The sequence below is a fragment of the Thamnophis elegans genome, chromosome Z (assembly GCF_009769535.1).
Source record: "Thamnophis elegans isolate rThaEle1 chromosome Z, rThaEle1.pri, whole genome shotgun sequence".
In the NCBI taxonomy this organism is placed as follows: domain Eukaryota; kingdom Metazoa; phylum Chordata; class Lepidosauria; order Squamata; family Colubridae; genus Thamnophis; species Thamnophis elegans.
Genome location: NC_045558.1, coordinates 64,784,194 through 64,808,837, shown reverse-complemented (window position 1 = coordinate 64,808,837; position 24,644 = coordinate 64,784,194). Strand labels below are relative to the sequence as shown.

General features: G+C 42.9%; 1 protein-coding gene across 1 annotated transcript; it reads right to left on the bottom strand.

The window, feature by feature from the left end:
• Nucleotides 1-23,178, bottom strand: PPP1R17 (protein phosphatase 1 regulatory subunit 17). Its single transcript, XM_032235868.1, is given in 5 exon segments — nucleotides 1-146; nucleotides 266-406; nucleotides 22,610-22,693; nucleotides 23,099-23,154; nucleotides 23,156-23,178. Coding segments are annotated over 5 exon segments (450 nt in total).
• Nucleotides 23,179-24,644: the final 1,466 nt, after the last annotated feature.

Genomic DNA, 24,644 nt, shown 5'->3' with positions numbered 1-24,644 from the left:
TTAATGTCCCATCTCCCTCAGAGAGAGCCTCTTATACACCTTCTTTGATTCATCACTAGCTGTACAGGTAAAGTGGTCCATTGGCTGCTGATTGGACATAACTGCTATAGAAGCTTCTGAAATCAGCAGTTCCAAATACTTGTAGACTTGAATACCCATTTTAAGAAAGGAAAACAGAAAAACAGATCCTTTATGCAAATGCTTTGTTCAAAAGTTATAGAATGCTACTTTAAATCTGTTGACTTCTTGTTTAGATTTGCTTTACCTGCAAGTAGAGGTGGTGTATTTACAGCAGGAGTATTTTTCCTTCTGTTTTTTTTCTAATCTTGCTCTGGTTTTTGAACATTATTTTGGGGTAGTTTCTCAGAGAAGTCATACCCCATAAATAAATGGTCTGAAAGAATACCTGCAGAAATATAACCAGTAGAAATAAGATACTGTGTAGTTTCATCTTTTATGTATACACAGACACATGCATATTGGAATAAAACAAAGCCTGCTTAATAAATAAGATATTTGTTTTGATCTGAAAAATGCAATTAGTTTATTATATTTTTTCTAGATTACCATAGATCTTTCCATGTAGATTAGGACTATGAATTCCATAATTCTCAGATATAACTACTAATGCTTTAAATTACAGTTTACCCTTTTTAGCATATTTAAAAGCTAAATAATTTTAGGGTTAATGTTCACTAGATTTAGGGAATGTATATGCCTTATTGCTTCCTCTGTTATTTTCATGTTCTCATATAGCAAAACTATCCAAATACCCAGTCTGATATCTATTCATCTTCATCATGATCTTGAGAATTGTGGCATATAAAGTATTTAATTTAAAATATTGAAAAGTAGCAGTTTCCTCCAAAAACATTGAGCAGAAGATAGGCACTTCCACCTAATAAGCTTGCAAGGTTTAAAACTGACACTGAAGTTTCCCAGGTTTCACTGTAGTTATGAATGGGGATATGAGGCCAATAATGACTATAGGTTAGCCTTGAAAACGTCGTCCTGATGTCAAGTCTCTAAAAACCAATAGGACAATTTCCGTTATAACTAGCTCAGATTTGTATTCTTGTGATAATAGTAATTTCTACTCCCCTCTTCAAAATAATTATAATGAATATTACAATGCAATGTTAAACTCCTGTCAAGATGGCACCACCAACAGCAGCCTTGGTGAAATGCTCTCTGACATTATTATTATGTGGTTAATCTTGGGTGAGATTCACAGCCTTTGGGGCTGGTTGGTAGCTCAACAGCTCAAGTCCTAACCTAGGAACTGCTAAAGTCATCAGAGGATATAAGCTGTTCCAAGTAGTGTGGTTTTTTGTAGAGTCAGAATGTTCAAGTCCAACAAATTTAGAATTTCCAAATAGTGAGGTAGCCCATTAGGTATTGCTCCAAGGGCTCCAATTACAATCGGGACAACACACTATTTCTTTTTCCACAGTCACTCAACTTCAATTTGCAAGTCCCTGTTTTGTGATTTTTTTCTTCCTGCTTATCTTCAATTCGTGCACCACCAGGTATTGCATTTTCAATGAACCTAACTTTTTTTCTTTTCAACTATTGTTATGCCAGGTGTGTTGTGGGCCAAGTGCTTGTCAGTCTGAATTCTGAAGTACCACAAGATCTTGACTTTCTCATTCTCTAGAACCTTCTCAATCTGATGTTCCCAGTGGTCTTGCTGTACTCAAATCCAAACTTCTGGCACAATTTCCAGTGAATGATCATAGCAACTCGGTGATGGCATTATAGGTAGTCAGTTTGTGAAATTTTGCTACACCCACTGACCAAATAGTCTATTATTATTATTATTATTATATATTATTATTATTGTACAATTGTATCACAGCGGCCAGTTGTTTCGCCAGATTTGGCATTGGTTACTAGTCGGGCCCCACCCAGGGGCCTAACGTCGTAACGTATTTTCGTAATATGCGTGCAGATCCAAGCAGTGCAGCTTTTTGCATTTGACTGATGGTGATTTTGTCAATTTTTAACTGTTTTAAATGTAATTCCAGTGCTTTTGGAATAGCACCCAGTGTGCCAATTACCACTGGAATTACCACTGCTGGTTTGTGCCATAGTCGTTGAATTTCGATTTTTAAGTCCTGGTATTTTGCGATTTTTTCATGTTCCTTCTCGGCGACCCTGCTATCACCTGGTATTGCGATGTATATGATTGTGACCTTATTTTTCTCAACCAGTGTGATGTCTGGTGTATTATGCGCCAGTATTTTGTCGGTTTGTATACGGAAATCCCACAAGATCTTGACCATCTGATTTTCTGTGACTTTTTCAGGCTGATGTTCCCACCAGTTTGTTGCTGTTTTAATATTATAATTTTTGCACAAATTCCAATGGATCATTTGTGCTACTGAATTGTGCCGCAATTTATAATCAGTCTGCGCGATTTTTTTACAGCAGCTGAGTATGTGATCAACAGTTTCGTCAGCTTCTTTGCAAAGTCTGCATTTGGCATCATCAGAGGATTTTTCGATTTTGGCCTTAATGGCATTTGTGCGGATAGCTTGTTCTTGCGCAGCCAGGATTAGTGACTCTGTTTCTTTCTTTAATGTACCTGTTTTTAACCATAACCAAGTTTGTTCCCTGTCCACTTTATCTTTTATTTTTTCCAGAAATTGACCATGCAGTGCTTTGTTCTGCCAACTCTCCATTCTTGATTTTATCACATCTTTTCTGTATTCTTGTTTGTCTGTTGGGCCTTCAGTAGATTTTTGTTCTTTACTTCGATTAATAGATGTTCTTGACTTTCTTTTAAATAATCAGCCAGTGCACGTTTTTCTTCTTCAACTGTTTGCTTCACTTGTAATAATCCTCTGCCACCTGATTTTCGGGGCAGATATAGTCTATCAGTATCACCACGTGGATGTAAACTGTAGTGCATTGTCATTAGTTTCCTGGTTTTTCGGTCCAAAAGGTCCAAATCAGCTTGTGTCCAGTTAACTATGCCAGCTGTGTATCTTATAACTGGTATTGCCCAGGTATTTATGGCCTTGATTGTATTTCCACCATTCAATTTAGATTTCAAAATTTTCCTAACTCTGTTGGTGTACTCTCGTCTGACAATAGTTTTACTTCTCCATGCTTGATGTTATCCAACTGCAGAATGCCTAAGTATTTGTAGGCTTCATTTTCTTTGCATTTAATTAGTTGGCCATTGGGCATTTCAATTCCCTCAGATGCAGTGATTTTGCCCCTTTTTATGGATACAGTGGCGCATTTTTCCATGCCAAACTGCATTGAAATATCGGTGCTGAATACTCGGACTGTATTTGTCAATGATTGGATTTCTATTTCTGACTTTCCATAGAGTTTCAATCATCCATATATAGTAAATGCGAAATTTTTTCAGCTTTTTTGGCTGTTTGGTAGCCTAATTTCATTTTTTTTAAGATTACTGATAGTGGGATCATTGCGATGATGAAGAGAAGAGGTGAAAGTGAATCACCCTGGAAAATTCCTCGCTTGATATTAACCATTCCGTAGCTCTCATTCCCTACTGCCAACTCAGTTCTCCATTGTTTCATTGCCTTTTCAGTAAAGGATGTAATATTTTTGCTAATGCCAGTTGTTTCTAAGCATTTTATGATCCAACTATGTGGCAGTGAGTCAAATGCCTTTTTGTAATCAATCCAGACCATATTCAAGTTCATTTTTCTGTTCTTACAATTTTCTAATATCATTTTATCAATTAGGAGCTGATCTTTTGTGCCCCTGCTCCTTTTTGTTGCCTTTTTGCTCTACTGGCAAGATGTTGTTTGTTTCCAAATAATCCATCATGTTATCTGCAATAATGCCTGTGAGTAATTTGAAGGTTGTGGTAAGCATGTTATTGGTCTATAGTTTTCAGGTGTTGTTCCTTTAGTTGGATCTTTCTGAATCAAGTATGTTTTTCCAGTTGTCAACCATTCATCAATTTGGCCCTTTTGTAAAATTTCATTCAGTTGCCTGGCCAATATTGCATGTAAACTGGTCAGATATTTGAGCCAGAAACCATGTAATTGGTCCTTTCCAGGTGATGTCCAATTCTTAACCTTTTTAACTCGATTTTTGATCATCTCAGTTGTTATTTCTAATACTTGCATTTGTTTGTTGCCAATGCTTTTCTCAAAGTCATGTATCCACGCTTCCTTGTTGTGTCCTTTGCATTTTCCCACAATTCTTTCCAGAATTCAACTGTGGCCTGCTTTTCTGGTTTTTCACTTTTGGTGTCACCATTCACATTAAGACTTTGATAAAAACGCCGTTGGTCTGATCGAAATTGCTGATTTTGTTATATTAGATGATTCGTGCCTCATATCTTTCAATTTTTCTAGCTGTTGCTGTTATCTGCTGTTTTACAATCTCTACAGCTTCATTGATGTTTCTTGTATCCAATCTATATCTTCTGATTAGCCGATCTATGATTTTGTTTTTTTTAAGCCGTTGCTCATGCATGTTCTTTAAGTTACTAGCATCTGCCCTTAATTTTTTGATTTTTTGTTCTAGACGGATTTTCCACTTTGGCTTTGATGCTTTTTCTGTTGTGTGACTAGGTACTTTAATTTTAATGCCTAGTTCGTTAGTGACTATTACAGCTGCGCTGTACATTAACTGGTTTGTTTCCAAGATGGATCCCGGTTCAATTGTTGAAAACACTGCATTAACCATTTTCATGATAGGGGCCAAAATTTTCTTAGGCACAGTTTTTAGTGATGGTAAACGTTGCCTTTCCTCATTAAGCAGAAAATGCTCCATGATCTTATCCTTCAATTCTTTTTGTTTTTGAGTTAGTTCATCAGTTGGTTCAGTGATAACTGGTTCTAGTGGTGGTGATGTTATTTCCTCCCTGAGAGCTTCTTCTGGGAGTTCTACTATAGTGTCTTTAGTTGTGTCTTGAATATCAGTTATTTCCGCTTGTGATATTGTTTTTTGGGTTTTGCAATTTGCCTGAATTTCCTCATGTTCAACTTCACTAAACACTTTATTCCGTATAATAAATCGCCTTTGATCTGCTAGTCGTTGTTCACTAACATTTGAATCTGGATATTGTTGTTTCCATAATTCATACATTCGCTTTAAATATCCTCTTTTTTCTGGCTCTGAGTTGTAGTAACAGGCCATTATGGCACGGTTTTCATCTGCACTATATTTTTGTCGTTTTGTTGGCTGGTCCACTTGTAGCCCACTTGTCGATGGATGTCCAGGGACCCCAACATCCGCCGCGGCCCTTGTTAACCCGCGACGACCGATGCGGTATGGAATTCTTATTCGTTTTTTCACCATATTGTAGGGTTGGGGGGGGTTTTTTACGGGACCAGATGCCAACCTGATCCCAACCTTCCTCCTTTCTCATCCGGGCTTGGGACCGGCAACGGCGGAGTTGTTGTTGTTGTTGTTGTTATTATTATTATTATTATTATTATTATATTATTATTATTATTATACAATTGTATCACAGTGGCCAGTTGTTTCGCCGGATTTGGCATTGGTTACTAGTCGAGCCCCACCCAGGGGCCTAGGACGTCGTAACGTATTTTCGTAATATGCGGGCAGATCCAAGCAGTGCGGCTTTTTGCATTTGGCTGATGGTGATTTTGTCAATTTTTAACTGTTTTAAATGTAATTCCAGTACTTTTGGAATGTCCCGAAGGCAATCACTCCACTTGGACAGCGACGATACTTGGGGTTGCTCACGAGGAATCTCAGGAATGGGCACAAAATCTTTCTGTGCACGAAATTGTTGGAAGTCACCTCAGCATGAGGCAACAAATCTACCCAATCATCCTGTTGGTAGTTGATGAAACAACGTAAATATTGTTCTAGTACAGAATTAGTCCTTTCACAAGCCCCATTAGTCTGAGGGTGGTGGGAGGAGCTTAACCCCTGGGCAGAACCAATCCGCTTCAGAAACTCTTTCCAGAAGAGGGAGGTGAACTGAACACCCCTGTCTGAAATGATGCGGTCGGGCACCCATGCAAGCGGTAAATATGGGAGATGAACATCTTAGCGAGAGATTTAGCAGAAGGAATCTTGGAGCAAGGGATGAAATGGACCTGTTTGGAGAACAAGTCGGTAACAACCCAGATAACAGTGTGCCCCTGACTCTCAGGAAGTTCAACAATGAAATCCATGAAGATCTCCTTCCGTGGGGCCACGTGGCGAGCCACTGCCTGGAGTAACCCCTGGGGCTTACCCGGAGGGCGTTTAGCAGCAGCACAAACGGGACAACTGGCAACATATTTCTCAATGTCCTTTTTCAAAGAGGGCCACCAAAATTGCCGCTTGACGAGGTGGAGAATCTTGACGAATCCAAAATTCCCTGCCATCCGGGAGTCATGAGCCCGTTGAAGAACAATGGTTCTAAGGGACGCAGGAATGTATAACTTCGTCCCAATCCAAGGCAACCCATCTCTCATAGTGCATTCATTCATGTGCTGTCAGAACCAGTCATCTCCAGTAAGGGCCTTTTTTAGGTCAGAAAGAAAGTCCGCTACCTTAGAAGTTGCTTGACAACAGGAGCAGCGAGGTTCGTCACGGAAATGACAGGCTGGACCACACTGAGCTTAGTTGTATTGAGGAAGTTTGGATAAAGCATCAGCCATAAAATTTTTCCCACCTGGAATGTATTTCAGGGTAAAATTAAATCTATTGAAATGCTGAGCCCAGCACATCTTAGGAGAAGTTTTCTGGGCGTTCTCAAAGCTTCCAAATTTTTATGGTCAGTCCATACTTCAAAAGGGTGTTTGGCGCCCTCCAGAAAATGGCGCCATTTGGCCAAAGCCCAGCAAACAACAAAAGCTTCTTTCTCCCAAATGGCCCAACGTCTCTCCATGTCGGTAAGTTTGCGAGAGGTGTAAGCGCAGAGTTGTAATTTTCCTTGGCTATTAGCTTGAAGTAAGACAGCTCCCACCGCCACGTCACTGGCGTCAGCCTGGACCACAAAAGGTGCATCCATGTCCGGGTGTTTGAGGACTGGTTCCTCTGCAAAAAGCCACTTTAACCTCGAAAGCAGCTTGGCAGTCCATAGTCCAATCCAGCGGCTTACTAGGTTTGGGTTTCACCCCACCTTTAGACTTAAGGAGGTTAGTTATTGGGAGACCTATCTTAGCAAAGGAGGGAATAAATTGACGATAGAAATTAGAAAAACCCAAAAACTTCTGCAATTGCTTGCATGTACGAGGGGCCTCCCACTCGGTGACTGCCTTGACCTTAGCGGGGTCCATTTCAATACCCTTGTGGGAGATGCGATAGCCCAGGTAATCAACCTTCTCCTGATGGAATTCACACTTGGATAATTTGGCGTAGAGTTCAGCCGCCTGGAGTTTCTTCAGCACTGTACGAACCAGCTTCACGTGTTCTTCACGTGTTTCCGTGTAAATAAGGATATCATCTAAATAGACGATAATGCCTTTGTAAAGGTGGTCATGTAAAACCTCATTAATCAGCTGCATGAAAACTGCTGGCGCCCCCTGTAGGCCAAACGGCATTATGCGAAATTGGAAACAGCCAAGGGGACAGTTGAAAGCAGTTTTCCATTCGTCCCCCTCCTTAATTCTGACTCTATAATATGCTTCTCTTAAGTCCAACTTAGTGAAAATACGGCCCTTCCCCAGTTGGGCCAGCATGTCTTTCATCAGTGGTAATAGGTAGAGGTTCTGGGCAGAGATTGCATTCAAATTTTCGAAATTCACGCATAATCTGAGAGAGCCATCTTTCTTTCTCTGAACAATACTGGAGCTGCTACTTTGGGTCTTGCTGGCTCAATGAAACCCCTTTCCAAGTTCTTATCAATGAATTTCCTCATTTCCTCCATTTCTCTACAGGACATGGAATATATTTGGGGCTTTGGAAACTTGACTCCAGGTAAAATATTGTCATCATATAGTTTTATTATTTCATTTTCATTTCATACAGTCACATATATACTGTGCATGACCGGGGCCATATAACATTGAGCAATAAACATAACATCCTTATCAAAAATACTCCCCAAAATACAAAACCAATATACCACTTCAACACTCCATACACCCTTTCTTTCACCCCCTCCAACTTTCCTTTCTCCCCTCCAACATTCCCCTCTCCTACTTCCCCTCCCCCTCTATCACTCCTTTCTCCCAATACACTCCCTCCCTTTACCCTCCTTCCGATCCTCTCTCCCACCCTCTCTACCCCTTTTCTTCTTTCCCTCTGCTCCTCCCTTCGGTGTATTTCTACTATCTATCAATATATTCAGTTTCTTATTTTTACACTAGAATTAAAAAGGCAACAGTATACAAGTGCAATCATGTTACTTTAAAATCTGGCACATACTATATTTCCCCCCTCCCCCCTATGGCCCCACCTCCCTTCCCCCCCCCCTGACTTCCCAGAGCCCGTACAGTATAGGTTTTTATCAAATACAGTCTAAGATATATTAGGAAATTTTTTAAAAAAAAACAAAAACAAAATAATCAGTAAAATCTCTGCGTTGAACTCAGCTTCTTACCATTACACAAACTTTAACAGTTTACATTGTTCCTAATCTTAGTTGTTTGATTACCTGTAGGATTTCCCCAGAGGTTATTTGTTGATTCAACTTTTGCCTGTACTCTTCTCTAACTAGGGGCATTATATCTTTATCTAAGTATCTGTCTATATCTAAACCCTTAATTTTGTCCCCTTTGTACCTCCTTCCCTCTATAACACAATTTGGATACATTTCAAATTTTTCTTTTGATTTTCTTCCAATTTTTTCGTTTTGCCCTTGTTTATGTCTATGTATTTTGTTTATATTCATCAGTACTCTCTCATATATGCTATACTTACATCTCCTACAAATTCCATGAATATACCCTTATTCATTCAGAACAAAGTATTCAGATGGCAATTTTTACAATCATTAATATACTTTTCATGTCTAAATAAACTCTCATTCGACCTCCAAGACCTTCTTGCCTGCACTATCCTTCCCAATTCCGTCCAGACTGGGTTATGACCAAGAGGACCCTCGCCGCAATCTTTGTCTTCTTCACCCTAGAAAATAAATCATTAGTGTTTTGTATAAAATCAATCCTTGAAAGAGATTGATGTCCATCAGAAAAAGGGGTGAAGTCATATGCCTCTGCGTTTCTTTCTCGCCAAACATTTCTCAATTCGAAGTTGTCCATCAAGTCTTTTTCCCTTCTAGAATTAGGTCCAATGCGATATATCTTCCAAAGGGATCTGCTTCAATTACTCAGTCTTATCTTTTCTTAAGTATACAACTATACCATTTTTCTTTTCCGTAGCAGAGGTCACAAAATATTGACCAAGTTCGGGGTTGAACAGATTTTTGGATCAGTTGATTTGATATGAATTTCTTGCAGACAAATTATATCGTTCTCGAACAGTTTGAGATAGTGAATATTTTCTTTCTCTTCTGTGCAGAGTTCAGACCATAACTCCTTGATAATGGCCGATGATTATTGAGGTTGTTGCAATATGCCTTGTTTCCCATTCGTCTGGTAGTCATACGGCTAGATCTTTATTCTCTGGTCCTTGCCCTTCCGGAAGAAGGAAATGGTGCTTTTTGTCTGGTAGTTGTGTGATTTGCTGTTTATCTTGTCCTTCTCGTATCTTTCTCCAGATCCAGATAATTCAGGATGTCCCACCTTCAGGGTCTTGTGATAAAAATCTTGGGCTTCCCTACAGAGTTGAGACGATATTTTTGCTTATGAAATGTAATTATGATACCAAATGGTACATCCCATCTATACTGTATCTGACGGTTTCTGAGTTCTTCCACTAGAAAAGCATAATCTCTCCTGGCTCTTAGCATTTGGGGTGGTATTTCTTTGAAGACAATCAAGTCCTGTCCGCCAATTTGAAGCCTTGTATTATAAGACTCTTGTAGTATCATGTTTCTAAACTCTCTTGTAGTAAAATATATAATTACATCTCGGGGAGTTGCCTCTGTTTTGCCACCCAAGAGTTGGTGCGGTAAATTTTTTCGATCTGCCAGTCAAAGTTGATCCCCGGTCTTCCCACAGATGGTTAAAAGCCTCTGAGAAAATCTGCTTCAATTCTCCTGTTCGTTTTCACGCAGCCCCCTGACTCTTAATGCAAGCTCCATCTGTTTGTAGTGTATCATAACAATTTGTTTTTCTGCGTTTTCAACTTTTTGTTGCACCACTTCAATTTGGATGTCAAGTTAGTTGGCTTCATCAAGAACCTCTAGCTTATCTTCCATTCCAGCAACATATTCTGTCAATACAGTTACAAGTCCTACCATATCGTCCTTTGTTTTGGCAATCCTAGTATCAAGCTTATATAAGTCTGCATTAAATTTCTTTATCTCCTCTCTGAATTCTCTGAGGGTTTCTAAATTCTGCTCTCTAAATTCTCTAAGAGTCTCAAAAAAAAGTTCTTTCGTTAGCAAATCTACAGTAGGGGCGTAGAGGATGGAAGCTGCAACTTTGTGCCAAGTGCATGAGGTGTATTCCTAAAAAGAAGTCTCCCCGACTTTAATTTTGATGCCATTATATCTTTTCTTCAAACAATTATTCAACAATTATTCAAACTCTGCTGGCCGGTTATGTAGCTTACGAGAGAAGAAAGCATTAAGTCCCCCCTTTATTTGTTCTTAGAGGTTTTTCAAAAGGTTTCAGAAAAAAGCATTGTGACAAAGCAGGTTTCAAAAGATTAGCATTGTAATGAAACAGTTCGTATTCATCTCTGTTTGGAATGTCTCTATATTAACAAGGAGTCTTTTACAGCTTATAAAAGTTGATAAGAAAAAAAATCTTGTCAGCTCTTCAGAGAAACAAAACTAGTTAGTCAGAGAATGCTATCTGGCTGTTCCTTTGATCTTTTCTTCTGCCGGACAGTTAAAAATGCGACACCCGCCATTTTAGGAGCTTATTTTTTTTAGAAACCCAGTGCACAAAGAAAGCTCTTTCTTTTTTTTTAAAAAAAAAGGCAGATAAGGTTCTCGGGTACGGACTCTGCTTGTATTAATCTCAAATAAATATATCAAATTGTCCTAAGCGGGGTTCCTTACTTTGTGCCGTAGTGATTAGGCAGAAGTTCCTGGCGCGGAGATGTGATTCAGCCTTCGGGGCCCCCTTCCGTTCGCAGCAAAAAAAAAAGCTGCAAACTTCAAAGAAAAGCTCTTGCCAGCTGGATCTCTCACTCATTTTTTTGCCTGAAGAATGAGTTTATCTACCAGGTATTTAGGCAGATAACGCGGCCGGGAACCCGGGGGCAGCTCGTTAAGCTGCCGCCATCAGCAAGGTCCCGCCCCGGAAGCCACTCCAGGTAAAATATCAATGGTGCAGTCCGTGGGCCTGGGGGGGTAATTTATCAGAAGATTTTTCACTAAAAACATCCTTGAGGTCCCAATATTCCTTTGGAATTTGTTCCTCCCCCTCAATTCTCTCCTGCCCTCTGGCTGCCAATGTGGGGGTATTAGTATCAGCATCTGGAGATTCAACTTTCTCCTCAAGGGGTGTGGTTGTTCGAATACATAACCAACCCTCTCTCCAGTTTATGTGTGGGTTCCATCTACGGAGCCAGGGGACTCCTAAAATAAGGGGTCGGTCCATCCCAGGCGCTACAATAAATGTTATTAATTCCTGGTGGGTACCCATCCTCATCTCCATGGGTTCTGTAGAAAAATGAGCAGGGCCACCTCCCGCAATAGAACCATCAATTTGTCAAAAAACAATAGGGGTTTTCAAAGTCCTTAATTTCAAGCCCAGTTTTTCCACCATTGCAGGGCTTATCATGCATCGGGAACACCCAGAATCTAGGAGTGCTAAAAGTTTCTCTGTTGCGCCAGAAGAGGGCACCCTAAGCTCAATTGGGATAAGCATAGGGCCAGCTTGGGAACTTATCCAGCGATGAGAATTTTCATCATCAGATTCGTCAGACGAGCTGGTGCACATGCCTCCCTCCTCCTCCTATGGCTCGAAGCATCAGGAAATATTCTCAGCAGCGAACGCAGCTTTCCTCCTCTTGCTTGGAGTTTTCTCCGGCTTCCCCCCTCCAGGGGGGTGGAGCAGATTGAGCCAATTTGACGCGGCAATTCACAGCACGATGCCCTCCTTTCCACAGCGGAAACAAGTGAAAGGCTTGGCTTTGCCTGCGAAACCTCCCCTGCCCTCACTCCTGGGGCAGGAGGGGGGTTTAGGAATTGGGGGGGATTTCTCCACATCTCCCTCTCTCATGCAATGCATCCTGGCCAAATCCAATTCCACGTCTGCCGCGTTTTCCTACGAAACTGCTAAACGACGGGGAAGGCGTCTGTTTATGCATTGCTGGTAAACATTCTTATCTAAGCCATCAGTGAACTGATCCAGCAAGGCCTTTCTGACCACCCCCTCATATAGGCTGATAATTCCTGAAATTCTTGCACATAATCTGGCACAGTGTTCTTTCCCTATTTAAGCGCCGTAAATTTCAGCCGAGCATGATGCTCGGTCAAAGGGTCACCGAACCTTCTTCTCATGGCTGCCATAAATTCATCAAAATTCCTCAGGAGAGGGGAGTTGCATTATGTAGCCCAACCATCCATTCGGCCGCTTTCTTCTCCAAAGCCAATAATACCATTCTTACTTTAGTTTCATCTGTCTCTAATTCAGGTCCATATATTTCCATATAATTCCAGACCTGAGTAATAAACAGCCCAAGACTTTTGGGGTCTCCATCATATTTACGCTTAAGGGTGGGTCCTTTGCCATCCGGCGTCGCCTGCCCCCCCCCTGCTCTTTGAATGTCTCTAGCCGCAGGGGGGGGGAGGCTGGTTCCGGGTTTTCTTGTGCACAACCCCCCACTTTCCCTTAAGCTATGCATTGAGTACCTTTTCTCCGACTCCTCTGTCGGCTCTCTTTCCACTGCTTTCTCTTGAATTCAACATTCAGTCCATGCCTCTTTGAGGAGCCTCATGGCGTGGGAGATTTTGTAGTCTTCCTCTCCAGTGCCACTCCAATCAGCCGCTGGTTTTTCTTTGGTCTACTTCTTGTGACCCCAGCTTGTAATTTCTCAGGTTCTTCTTTCTGTCCCACACCCCAAGTCTATCTGGACAGGTTCTTCCACTCTCAGTTTGGCCAGTCTTTCTGTTAGAGATGATCCCGCCGCTGCTCCCTCTTCTCCTCCTGGTCACTTTCATGCAAAGACATTTCTTTTCTTCTTGTGAGGGCACCCCCTCGGTAGTTGTTAACTCCAGGACGGGTGCGATTGAGACTCAGCTTATTGTCAGCTGCAACTTCATTTAATAGTCAGGAAAGAAGCCACTCAACTCCATTTGTTTGAAATCAAGTGTACTTTTACTAATTATAAATGAACAGTAGCAAAGCTAAGCTGAATCTGGTTAATTAGGCGCGAAAGTGAATAATATCATGTATAATTCAATCCCCTCCCCTTGGCACCCAGTCCATAGTCCAATTATAATGCACCCAACTGTCAGGTGGGAGATAACTTCAAAACTCATCACCAGGATGGAATGCTGGACAGTTAAACTTGGCGGGAAACTCCCTTCCTCCACATGCACAGTAAGATGGGCAGATCAGCATCTAGAATCTTCCTCCAGCACATCATGATTCCCCTCCCAAATACATGCCTCCCTCCCCGTTCAATGGCATCCAAAGCAGCAGCAAAGCAGAGGCTGACACAAGGGGGGATTGACCTCGTGCACAACTGACTTGACCCAAACTTTGAAAACTACCTTATTGACTGACTCCTTGTTCCTAGGGAACTGACAATGGTTAACCCATAAGGGGATTGGCATGGAAGGGCACTAAACTGTATGTTCCCAGGTAATAATGAAGGAAATAATATTAAGTTACTCTTTTATAAAATATTAAAATGTTACTTTTGTATTCTTTTACAATGTTAAATATAAACCATTATATTCTTGCCTAAAATGTGTAATGTTACTGTGCTTTTGCTAACCACAAAATGTGTTCAGTAAACAGGAAGATAACCTTTGTTATTCCAAGCTGTTTCATTCATTCATTTATTAAATTTATAGGCCACCCAATCCTGGAGGACTCTAGGCAGCTTACAAAAAAAAAAGAAAAGCAAAATAAGTAAAAAATAGTTTAAAATTCACAACACATATGTTCTAATCGGGGCTGGACCTTAACACTAAGGTCAACAGCCCCAGGCCTGCCAGAACAGCCAAGTTTTAACGGCTTTCCTGAAGGCCATGAGAGTGGGTAAGGTCCACTCCAGATGTTGCATAGGAGGGGGGACAGGACCGAACCCTGCGGCACCCCATATTTGAGGGCCTGGAGGTCAACCTCTGTCCCCCAACCAACACTAACTGCGACCTACCAGAGAGGTAAGAGGAAAACCACTGTAGAACGGTGCCTCTCCAGTAGGTAGCAATGCAGCTGCGTGAACGATATTGGGTGTACCAAGATACACCCATATTACACCTATCCTCCGCGAGCTGCACTGGAATCAGCTATCCCCAGAGCTCTGGACCTCGCCCACCCTCATGGCCTTCAGAAAAGCTGTTAAAACCTGGCTGTTCCAGCAGGCCTGGGGCTGTTGACCTTATTATGTAGGGTCCAGCCCCAACTTGAATGTATGCGTGTTGGAGAATTTTAATCTTCATTTTTATTTTATTTTGTTTGTTTTTCTTTCTTGTTCTGTGTAAGCCACCCGGAGTCCTTCGGGATTGGGCAGCCTATAAATCTAATAAATTAAATTAAAATAATAAACCCTGTAACAGTTCTGTTAAAACTCCCACCCCTACCGGAGAAGGTCCGTCAAGTCTTCTACATCAGTCTGCTGAAGCCGGTCGTGGCATCAAGCAGTAGACCCTCAACCCGACACCTGACCAGACCCATAATGGTGGATGGAGACACCCACTATGAAATAGGCCACATATTAAATTGTCAGGTGAATGGGAGGGAGCTGCAATACTTAGCTCATTGGAAAGGGTACCCATGATTGAGGCCTCATGAGTGAAGAGCCAAAATGTATGGGCAGAAAACTGATCAACAAGTTTCATAAGGAAAATTCCTTGAAGCCTAGGCAGGATACCTGGGAGAGGACTCGGATCCACTAATCTGTGTATGTGCTAGTTCTCTCCAGATATGTTCCCTTTGGTAGAAGGAGACACCTATCAACGTCAGAGAAAGTGGTTCAAAGTGGCCATTGTGGTTCAAAGTGGCCACAATGCACTGTTTCAGAGTTTCCACACATGCGTAGGGAGGGAGATGCATGGGGACACAGATGGTGTCAGGTGATGGGACTCTTGCTGGGAGAGGAGCCAGGAAGGCAAGCCAACTGTGGTTGGTTCAGAAGCCATCCATGCCTGAACAGTACTTGCTGAAACCAGCCAGAGAGCAATTGGGCTCAAAGAGTGCTTGCTGGAACTGGGCTCAAAAAGTATTTGCTGGAGTTGGCCAGGGAGCAACTGGGCTGCTGCAAGAGTACTTGTTGGAACCAGCTGGGAGCATCCAGGAACCACATGCCAAGCTGAGACTCTAGTAAAGAGACCCATTCTACTCACAGTGTGGCCTCTTGTTTTTCTGGTTTCGTTTGAAACTGTAACAATGGACATTGCATGGTGGCCACACATGCAGATACAAACATATTGTTCAACTGCGCATGAGCAAGGAAGATGTCTGCCGAGCTTTCTGCTCCGGCTTTGCCTAAGAATAACTGGCCTGGAAGAGACGAAACGGCGCCCGGGAACCAGCCCAATTGAAAGGCTGAGAACGAACATTTTATCAAGGTGTTGCTGCCGGCAGTGAACTGGAGTGATATCTACTCTCCAGAGCTGCCGGGCAAAAAGATGCCAAAGACACCGACGCCAACATTGTTTGAAGCTACCACAGCTCAGCTGGTCGGGAGATTTCGCTGAAGCCTTCATCCGCACTCCGTGACTGTTGAGACCAGCTGGGAACGCCGCAGTTTCTGGGAACGGTTTGAAAATGCTGCGGCCCGCTGTCGGGATGGATCCTCTGACTGCAATTACTGAGGCCACCCAGGAACGCCATGGCCGCTTGGGAACATCGCAGCCAGCGCTGCTGAGGACGCCTGTGGATGCCGGGGCTGTGTGTGAACGACGCGGCGGCTTGGGAGCGCCGCAGCCCAGCTGCCCTAGAGGAGTTTTGACCCTGGGGGGGTTGATTTTGCTGGAGCTCCTGTGTGACTGCCGTGGTTATTGAGGCCAATCGAGAACATCACGGCCTGAGATTGCCCTGAGATTGCCCTCCGGCTCAGCGGTTTGGAGGGGCTCTGCTGCCTGCTAGCTAGGGTTTCTGAGGGCCCCGACCCTTCTGTGACTGCCGTTAAGCACTACAAATATCCAGAGAGGATACTGTGGAGTTTTTTGGGTCATTACTCAAGTAGCTAGGCGAATTGAACTAACCATCTTGCAAACTTTGTAGTGCCACCTGTAGCGAGGGGCGGCGGGGACTTCCCAACTGTTGGGGCCGAGGACACCTGCTGGAGCCTGGAAGAGTGGGCTGAGACCATCTTGGCTGCCATGGAAGCAGCTGTCAGTGACTGTTTGGGGGGACCCGACCCCCCCCCAGGTTGTCTGACGCCTCCTTCTGCTGTTGTGCTGCTGTAGGGTCAGGCTAGGGACAGGGTAGGGCTAGATTAGAATAGGGTGGGGTTAGTTTAAGTTAGGTTAGGTTAAGGTTAGGGTTAGGGTGAGGGTGGGGGTGGGGTTGCTATCCTGATGGCCTACCGACGGGCTGCCTACACCGGGAGTGTCACGGTACAGCTGGGAGTGGGGGTTCCCCCCCTTTACCATAGGGTTTCCCTGGCTCCTGGATGTTCTCTGTTTCCGATGGGGGGGGTTGTTGCTGGCCGCCGTCGCCTATGGCTGGCCCTACAACTTTCGCCATCATTTATCGCCTGCGGCCTGCTTGCTTCACAGACTTTCCTGGCTTCCTCTGGACTACTGCTGGGTTATCATCATATGCCCCACTATTATTTTCTGGACTTCAGACACTTGTATGGGAGGCTTGGATACCACCCTTTTAGGCCTCTTCGGGCTATATAATTGGCGATATTGCGCAGACTATAATTTTTATATATTGGTAATTGTTACAATTTTTATAATTTTAATGTATGGGGAGTGTGTAGTATGATTGTGATTGATTGATGTTCCACTTTATTATTATATTGCTGTTTTCTGTTTTTAATTTGTATTGTGGGGATTGATTGATTGTATGTATGGGTATGTTTGGTAGTCCAGGAGTTTAGCTGGGTGCCTCTTGCACTGAGTGCTCTGGCAGAAGTGTCAGGGGGACCCAGGCCTGGTTCCGGCCCTCGGATGTGTGTGTCGAAGGGCCTGCCGGTGAATTCAGTGGCAGGGGGAGAGGGTGGAGGGACCACAGATGCGGGAGTGGGCCGGAATATTGGGGTCATATTGGGGGGGGCAGATATGGTGGGAACTTCAGGGCGGGCCATTACCGGGGAAGGAGGGCTCCCTATGTCAAAGGGATCCTCCTTTGGCCCTGTGAGTTCCACTCCAAGGCCAGATGGCGCGAGTAGTCAGGACCCTGGTCTCAGGTTGCTGTTACTAAATGCCAGGTCTGTGGTTCACAAGGCTCCCCTCGTCCAGGACCTAATTATAGACGAGGGGGCAGACCTGGCATGTATTACTGAAACCTGGCTGGGCCCAGAGGGAGGAGTCCCCCTCACCGAAATGTGCCCAGAGGGTTTTCAGGTGCTTCATCAACCGGGACCCCAAAGAAGGGGCGGGGGAGTGGCCATTGTTATTCAGCAGTCCTTAGCTCCTCATAGGATCCCTGCTCCGGAACTTGTCGGGTGTGAGTCCTTGCTGGTGAAGATGGACCTTGCGGGTCAAGTGGGCTTGTTGTTAATGTACCTACCTCCCAACAGCGTGACAACAGCCCTCCCTTGCTCCTCGAGTCAGTAGCCGAACTGGCAGTTGAGTTCCCCAGACTTATGATACTGGGGGACTTCAATCTGCCTTTGCTCGGTGAACGCTCTGATGGAGCACAGGAGTTCATGGCTTCCATGACAGCCATGGGCTTGACCCAAGTAATCCAGGGTCCAACTCACTCAGCAGGTCACACACTCGACCTCATATTTCTCTCGGAGCAGTGGAGTTGTGATCTTGGTCTGAGGGGTAGTGAGATCTTGCCCCTGTCATGGTCGGACCACTTCCTACTGAGGCTCGACTTTCGGAGACCAATCCCCCGCTGTAGGGAGGAGGAACCGATTAGGTGGTTCCACCCCAGGCGTCTTATAGATCCCCAGGGTTTCCAGACGGCGCTTGGAGTTATGCCTGATACTCTCACCCACAGCCCGGTGGAGACCTTAGTTGCTACTTGGAACTCTGCGGCGTCTGAGGCTCTCCACCGGATTGCACCTTTACGGCCAATCTGCGGCGGTGGATCCAGGAGGGCCCCTTGGTTTACCGAGGACCTCCGGGAGATGAAGTGCCAAAAGAGACGCCTAGAGCGCCGCTGGAGGTCCAGTAAATCTGAGTCAGACCGAGCACTATTAAAAGCTTGCATCGGAGCATACCTCTCGGCAATACAGACAACCAAGAACAACTACATTGCCGCTCTGATAGCGTCCGCTGAGTCCCGTCCTGCCGCCTTGTTTAGGGTGACCCGCTCCCTCCTAAATATGAGGGTTGCGGATAACCCCTTACAAGGTAGAGCAGAGGAATATATCCAGTTCCTCAGGACAAAGTTGCTCGGCTTCGGATGGACCTGGACTCCAATTGCGCAGAGCCACGGGATACCGGGGGAAGGTCTTGAACGACATCTCTGGACTGACTTTCAACCTGTTGCCCTGATGAAGTGGACAAGACCATGGGAGCGGTGAGTGCTGCCACGTGTATACTGGACCCGTGCCCCTCCTGGCTGGTCCCGAACAGCAAGGAGGTGACACGGAGCTGGATCCAGGCGATGGTGAATGCCTCTCTTCGGGAGGGCTTCTTCCCACCGGCATTGAAGATAGCAGTGGTGAGACCCCTCCTGAAGAAGCCATCGCTGGATCCAGCCATTTGAACAACTACCGTCCAGTCTCCAACCTCCCCTTTATTGGGAAGGTTGTTGAGAAAGTGGTAGCCTCTCAACTCCGACGGTCCTTGGATGAAGCCGATTATCTGGACTCCTTTCAGTCTGGGTTCAGTCCTGGCTACAGCACGGAAACCGCTTTGGTCGCACTGACCTATGATCTCTGGAGAGCCAGGGATAGAGGCTATCCATCCTAGTGCTTCTTGACCTCTCAGCAGCCTTCGATACCATTGACCATGGTATCCTTCTGCGACGGTTACGAGAGTGGGGGTGGGAGGCACCATTTTTCGGTGGTTCTCCTCCTACCTCTCGGACAGGTCGCAGTTGGTGTTGGTCGGGGGGCAGAGGTCAACCCCTAGGCCCCTGAAATATGGGGTCCCTCAGGGTTTGGTCCTATCCCCCTTTCTGTTTAACATCTACATGAAGCCACTGGGTGAGATCATTCAACGGCATGGGATAAAATACCATCAATACACGGATGATACTCAGTTGTATCTGTCCGCCCCGTGCCAACTCAGTGAAGCAGTCGACGTGATGTGCCAGTGCCTGGAGGCTGTCAGGGTCTGGATGGGGGTTAACAAGCTTGTGCTCAATCAAGACAAGACCGAGTGGCTGCTGTGTTTCCCTCCCAAAAATTTGGTTAGCATTCCATCACTCAGGCTGGGGGTGAAATTCTATGCCCCTCAGACAGGGCTCGCAACTTGGGAGTCCTCCTGGACCCACAGCTGACTTTAGAACATCATTTGTCGGCTGTGAACAGGGGGGCATTTGCCCAGGTTCACCTGGTGCACCAATTGCGTCCCTACCTGAACCGGGAGGCACTCGCAACAGTCACTCATGCCCTCATGACTTCAAGACTGGACTACTGCAATGCGCTCTACATGGGGCAGCCCTTGAAGAGTTCGGAGACTTCAACTCGTCCAGAATGCAGCCACGCGAGCGATTGTGGGTGTACCTCGATACACCCACGTTACACCTATCCTCTGCGAGCTGCACTGGCTTCTGATCAGTCTCCGGATACGCTTCAAGGTGCTAGTTATCACTTATAAAGCCCTTCGTGGTATTGGACCTTGGTACTTGAGAGACCACCTGCTGCCAATTACCTCCCAAAGACCCATTAGATCGCACAGGGTTGGCCTCCTCCAGGTTCCGTCTACCAGCTAATGCCATCTGGCTATGACCAGGGGAAGGCCTTCTCTGTGGCAGCTACGGCCCTTGGAACAAAACTCCCCCGCAGAGATCCGGACCCTCACCCCTCTCCAGGCCTTCCAAAAAGCGTTAAAACCTGGCTGTGTGGCAGGCCTAGGGTTGATGACGCTCCCTTCCCCTCTCGACTTGTGTGACTGTTGGCTATTTAAATGCTTGTTTGTACTTGTGTGTTCCCCTTCCCACTGAGTGTTCGCCGCCCTGAGTCCCTGCAGGGAATAGGGCGGCATATAAATAAAAACAAATCTAATCTAATCTAATCTATATTAAGAGAAAGATGCTAAAATGTATGGTTTTAACAAAGAGTTAACAGAATTAGACCAGATATTAACTGGAATGGATGAAAAACTGATAAATATATTATTATTTTATGTATTAAACTTGAAATAGAGCAGGTAAAGGAGACAATGATTGCTTGGTCTAAGAACTTTGGATATGTAATAGAATTAGATAAATGGCAGAAATTATGAGATAGAAATATAATTAACTATGTCAACTACATATGCTGGAAGTGTAATCAATCATTGATCATATACCATATGTGGTAGACATGCCCAAAAGTTAAAAATATTGGACAAAAATGAATACTTGGTTCAAAAAAATGATAAAACATTTGAAACTAGAGACATTTTTGTGCGGCATTATACTGGAAAATTATGATAAAAGTACTATATATCTGCGTTTACATATATTAACTGCAGCCAGAATTGTATTGTATACCAATGGAAAAATGATGAGATTCCGCAAATGAGAATGTAATTAAGAAAATACTAGGAATGCACAGAAATGGATACATGAATGCTTACTATTAAGGACAAAGAAGAAAACTGAATATTTTTGATATGGGACGTATTTTATCAATGGCTAGACAATGGAAACAGAAGTTAGAAAGAAAGAGATATAAAAGAGGAAATGCTAAAATGGAGAGTTGTTAAAGAAGATATATTAAGTTATTATATTATCAATAGTATGTGATGAATATTATAGCAAATATGTGGATCGTGACACCTTACTCCGATCACATATTGTTTGATGGAAATTAAATTTTTTATATGTTATATAAATAAAATAAAACAGGGGTGGGGGGAGAAGCACAATCAAGAATGTTCTTCCTGCGCCAACTCAGATAGCTCAGGCTGCCCAAGGAGCTGCTGATATAGTTCTACAGCGGAACTACAGAGGTCTGTCATCTGCACCTCTATAACGTTCTGGTTGGCTCTGCAGCCAATCAAATCAAACATAGACTTCAATGGATAATTAGAACTGCAGAAAAAACAATTACTACTAATTTGCCTTCCATTGAGGACCTGTATACTGCATAAGCCAGAAAGAGGGCTGTAAAAATATCTATAGATCCCTTGCATCCTGGACATAAACAGTTTCAACTTCTACCCTCAAAACAATGCTATAGGGCACTGCACACAAGAACAACTAGACACAAGAACAGTTTTTCTCCCATGCATTATTCTGCTAAGCAATTAATTCCTACAACACTGTCAATCTATCTAAAAGGCAGTATTACTATCATATTGTCATCTTCCCTATTCCCTTGTTATCTTCTTATGGCATAACTTGCTTATCACTATTGTTGTATGTACATGAGAACATACACTGGAAACAAATTCCTTGTGTGTCTAATCGTACTTGGCCAATAAAGAATTCTATTCCATTCCATTCCAAAGTAGAGCTAACATATTTGGGTTGGAAAGTCTGAGAGAATCATATGGAAAGAGATACAGAAAACTCTGCATAAATTTGTGGCATCTAGCAGTTACCTGAATTTTGCAATCTAAATATAGAAGCTGAAATGCAAAGTAATCCCAGAAGCTTGGAAGGATCAAGAGAGAACTATGATACTGTTAGTATACTAGAAGTTAAGACGTTAGTATGCTGTTTGGATAATTGACGTACAGAACATCACAACAACCTATTATAGCAAAAAAAGAAAAACACTACAGCATCTAACCTATCTACAATGTTAGCATGCACTGTGTCTTCTGTGTCTATTCTCTATCTTCCAAGAGACTGCATGTGATCTAGAAGCCTGTTTTATCAAGATATTCAGCTAAGCAAAGGATAATGTTTATTTTCACTTTAATACAATAATATGTAACTGAAGCAGGCAGTTCCATTCCTGTACTAATGGCTGCTAAATCCTCTTTAGAAAATATTTGAACATGGCTTATGTCAAAAATGACTTGATGGCACATAATCAATAAGTTTGACAAACAAATATTACATACAATATGTTAAAGTTGGGGAACCACAAGTAAAAGTGATGCTGTTATTAAGTTAAAATTCCATGTAGTATCATGGCAATAGTCAGCAATGCTAACCTGCTATTGGTGGAGGAGACTTTATTGTGGTGTATCTTTTCTCTTTGGTTTTCTCTGTTCCAGATCATTTTTTCTGAGAAATTTGATGAGTCTTCCCTTTTTTTGGTATCCTCTTGAGTTCACAACTTTTGAGCAGCTTCTCAGAAAGATCATCTGTGGGTTGTTGGGATATTTTTAATAGAATAGATAGCTACCATCAAAGAGTCACATTAACATCAATTTTGTATCATGAAACATAATCGTTGGATTAACAAAGTCTTGAAAATACTTTTAAAGTTTAATATACCATAGCCAAAGATTCCTTAGAAAGTGGACCTTAAAAGAAAGAAAGAAACAAACAAACAACCCTCTATCCATGCCTCTCCATCTAGCATATGATATGTCACCAGAAGGTGCCGTCTATCAAGTTTCATGAGAAACAGATGTTCTACTTAGGGAAAAGGAAAAAGTGGGGATGGGTGGCACTAAGGAGAAAGTGTGTGTCAATGGACAGACTTCATAATAAAAAGACCTTTTCTCTAAAACCACCAACAATGACCATCACCTCCTAAAACTGACCCAAATGGTTACAGCAAGTCTCTTGCCCATCCAATCTGTCTCAGATTATCTTGTGATGTCTGCACATATTCAGTTGACATCATTGAAGAACGTTTTCTGCAAGAAATGCAGAAACAAGATCAGACATGATGGCAGATGGTTAGATAACATCTATCCTATGCCCACACCGTTCTTCTGATCCAGTTTAAAAACTCATGTCTTCCCATCACCATCCCTACATACTGCATATTTGCATACATAAATACATTTTAACTCAACTACAAAGAAGTGTTTTGTAAATGCCCAATCAGTAGAAATTTGTCAATGTAAAAAATAATTATATTGGAAAATGTGTTTCAGTGATATGTGGAATGCTTTGGTTTGAGGCGCCAGTAACATTTTATGGAACTTAAAATCCTCCTTGGTTTATGGGCTGTTTAAAGGTTCCATAAATTTAATGTTGATGACCAGTCATATTTATGACCATCTGGCTTCTTGGCAAGTTGCCTCATATACACCCATCATGGGCTGCAAGAACAAAAATGAACAAACAAAGATGAATCCAGTTATACAAAGCTGGCAGATTGTATTTGGTTTCATGGATTATTGATTATGTAGATTCATCCTAATTCTTCAATCTCATTCTCCCTCCTGTCTCTCTACTTTGCATGCATGCATACGCATACAATATAGATACATATATAGTAATCCAATCACTAAATATGAGCACCTTTTTATGCCAGCATTCCATCAGAAAGAAAGAAGTACTTCTGAAAATTTCCCTGCTCTCATTAACATAATAGCCAAGCTTAATCTTACATTTATGCTTATGTTTCCACATTTCCAGGAAATGTTTTTGTTTGTAAAAAAAAGAGATTTTGGAAATTGGGAGAAATGTCTTAAAGCTTTTTGATGCATAAAGGCAGCAAGAATAACCCCCTCTCCATACATATGATATAACCAAGTTATTTTTCATCAGAGACCCAAAGTAACAGAGGCACCTCCTCGCTTCCCTTGTAACTAAAATGCAACACTAATGAATATAATAATTAACAACCTGCTACCATTTCATGGCTCCCATAGTTTGAAGCACTCTCTTCACTTAGACAGATTAACTCTGCAATTATGTCCCATATTCTCCCAAATTCAGCATTTCACGGAAATACTTAACTGATCTTGGATGATCTCCAAAACCTGGTTGGAACTGGAATCAGAGACCAATGAGGGAATCCAAAAGATATAATTGACATGTGAAAAGAGCAAAATGAGATAAATGACATGAATACGGTATGTCCATGAAATCACCGGAAACCAAACTAAATTTGAAATTTATTTTACTTACAGTTGAGCATAGAATTTGAATCATAGGCTGCTTATTTGCTTTATATTATAGTAGTAAATACAATCAATCTTCTCCAAACTGGTCTCATCTGTTCTGTTTTAAAAGAGTAATCCCACCAATGGATAGACTAAATCAAAAGCCCCTTTATATACTTTCTTTCCAACAGTACCTTGGATTGAAGGCATAAAAATAGAATTTTTAGGAGTTATATGCATTATTTGAGCC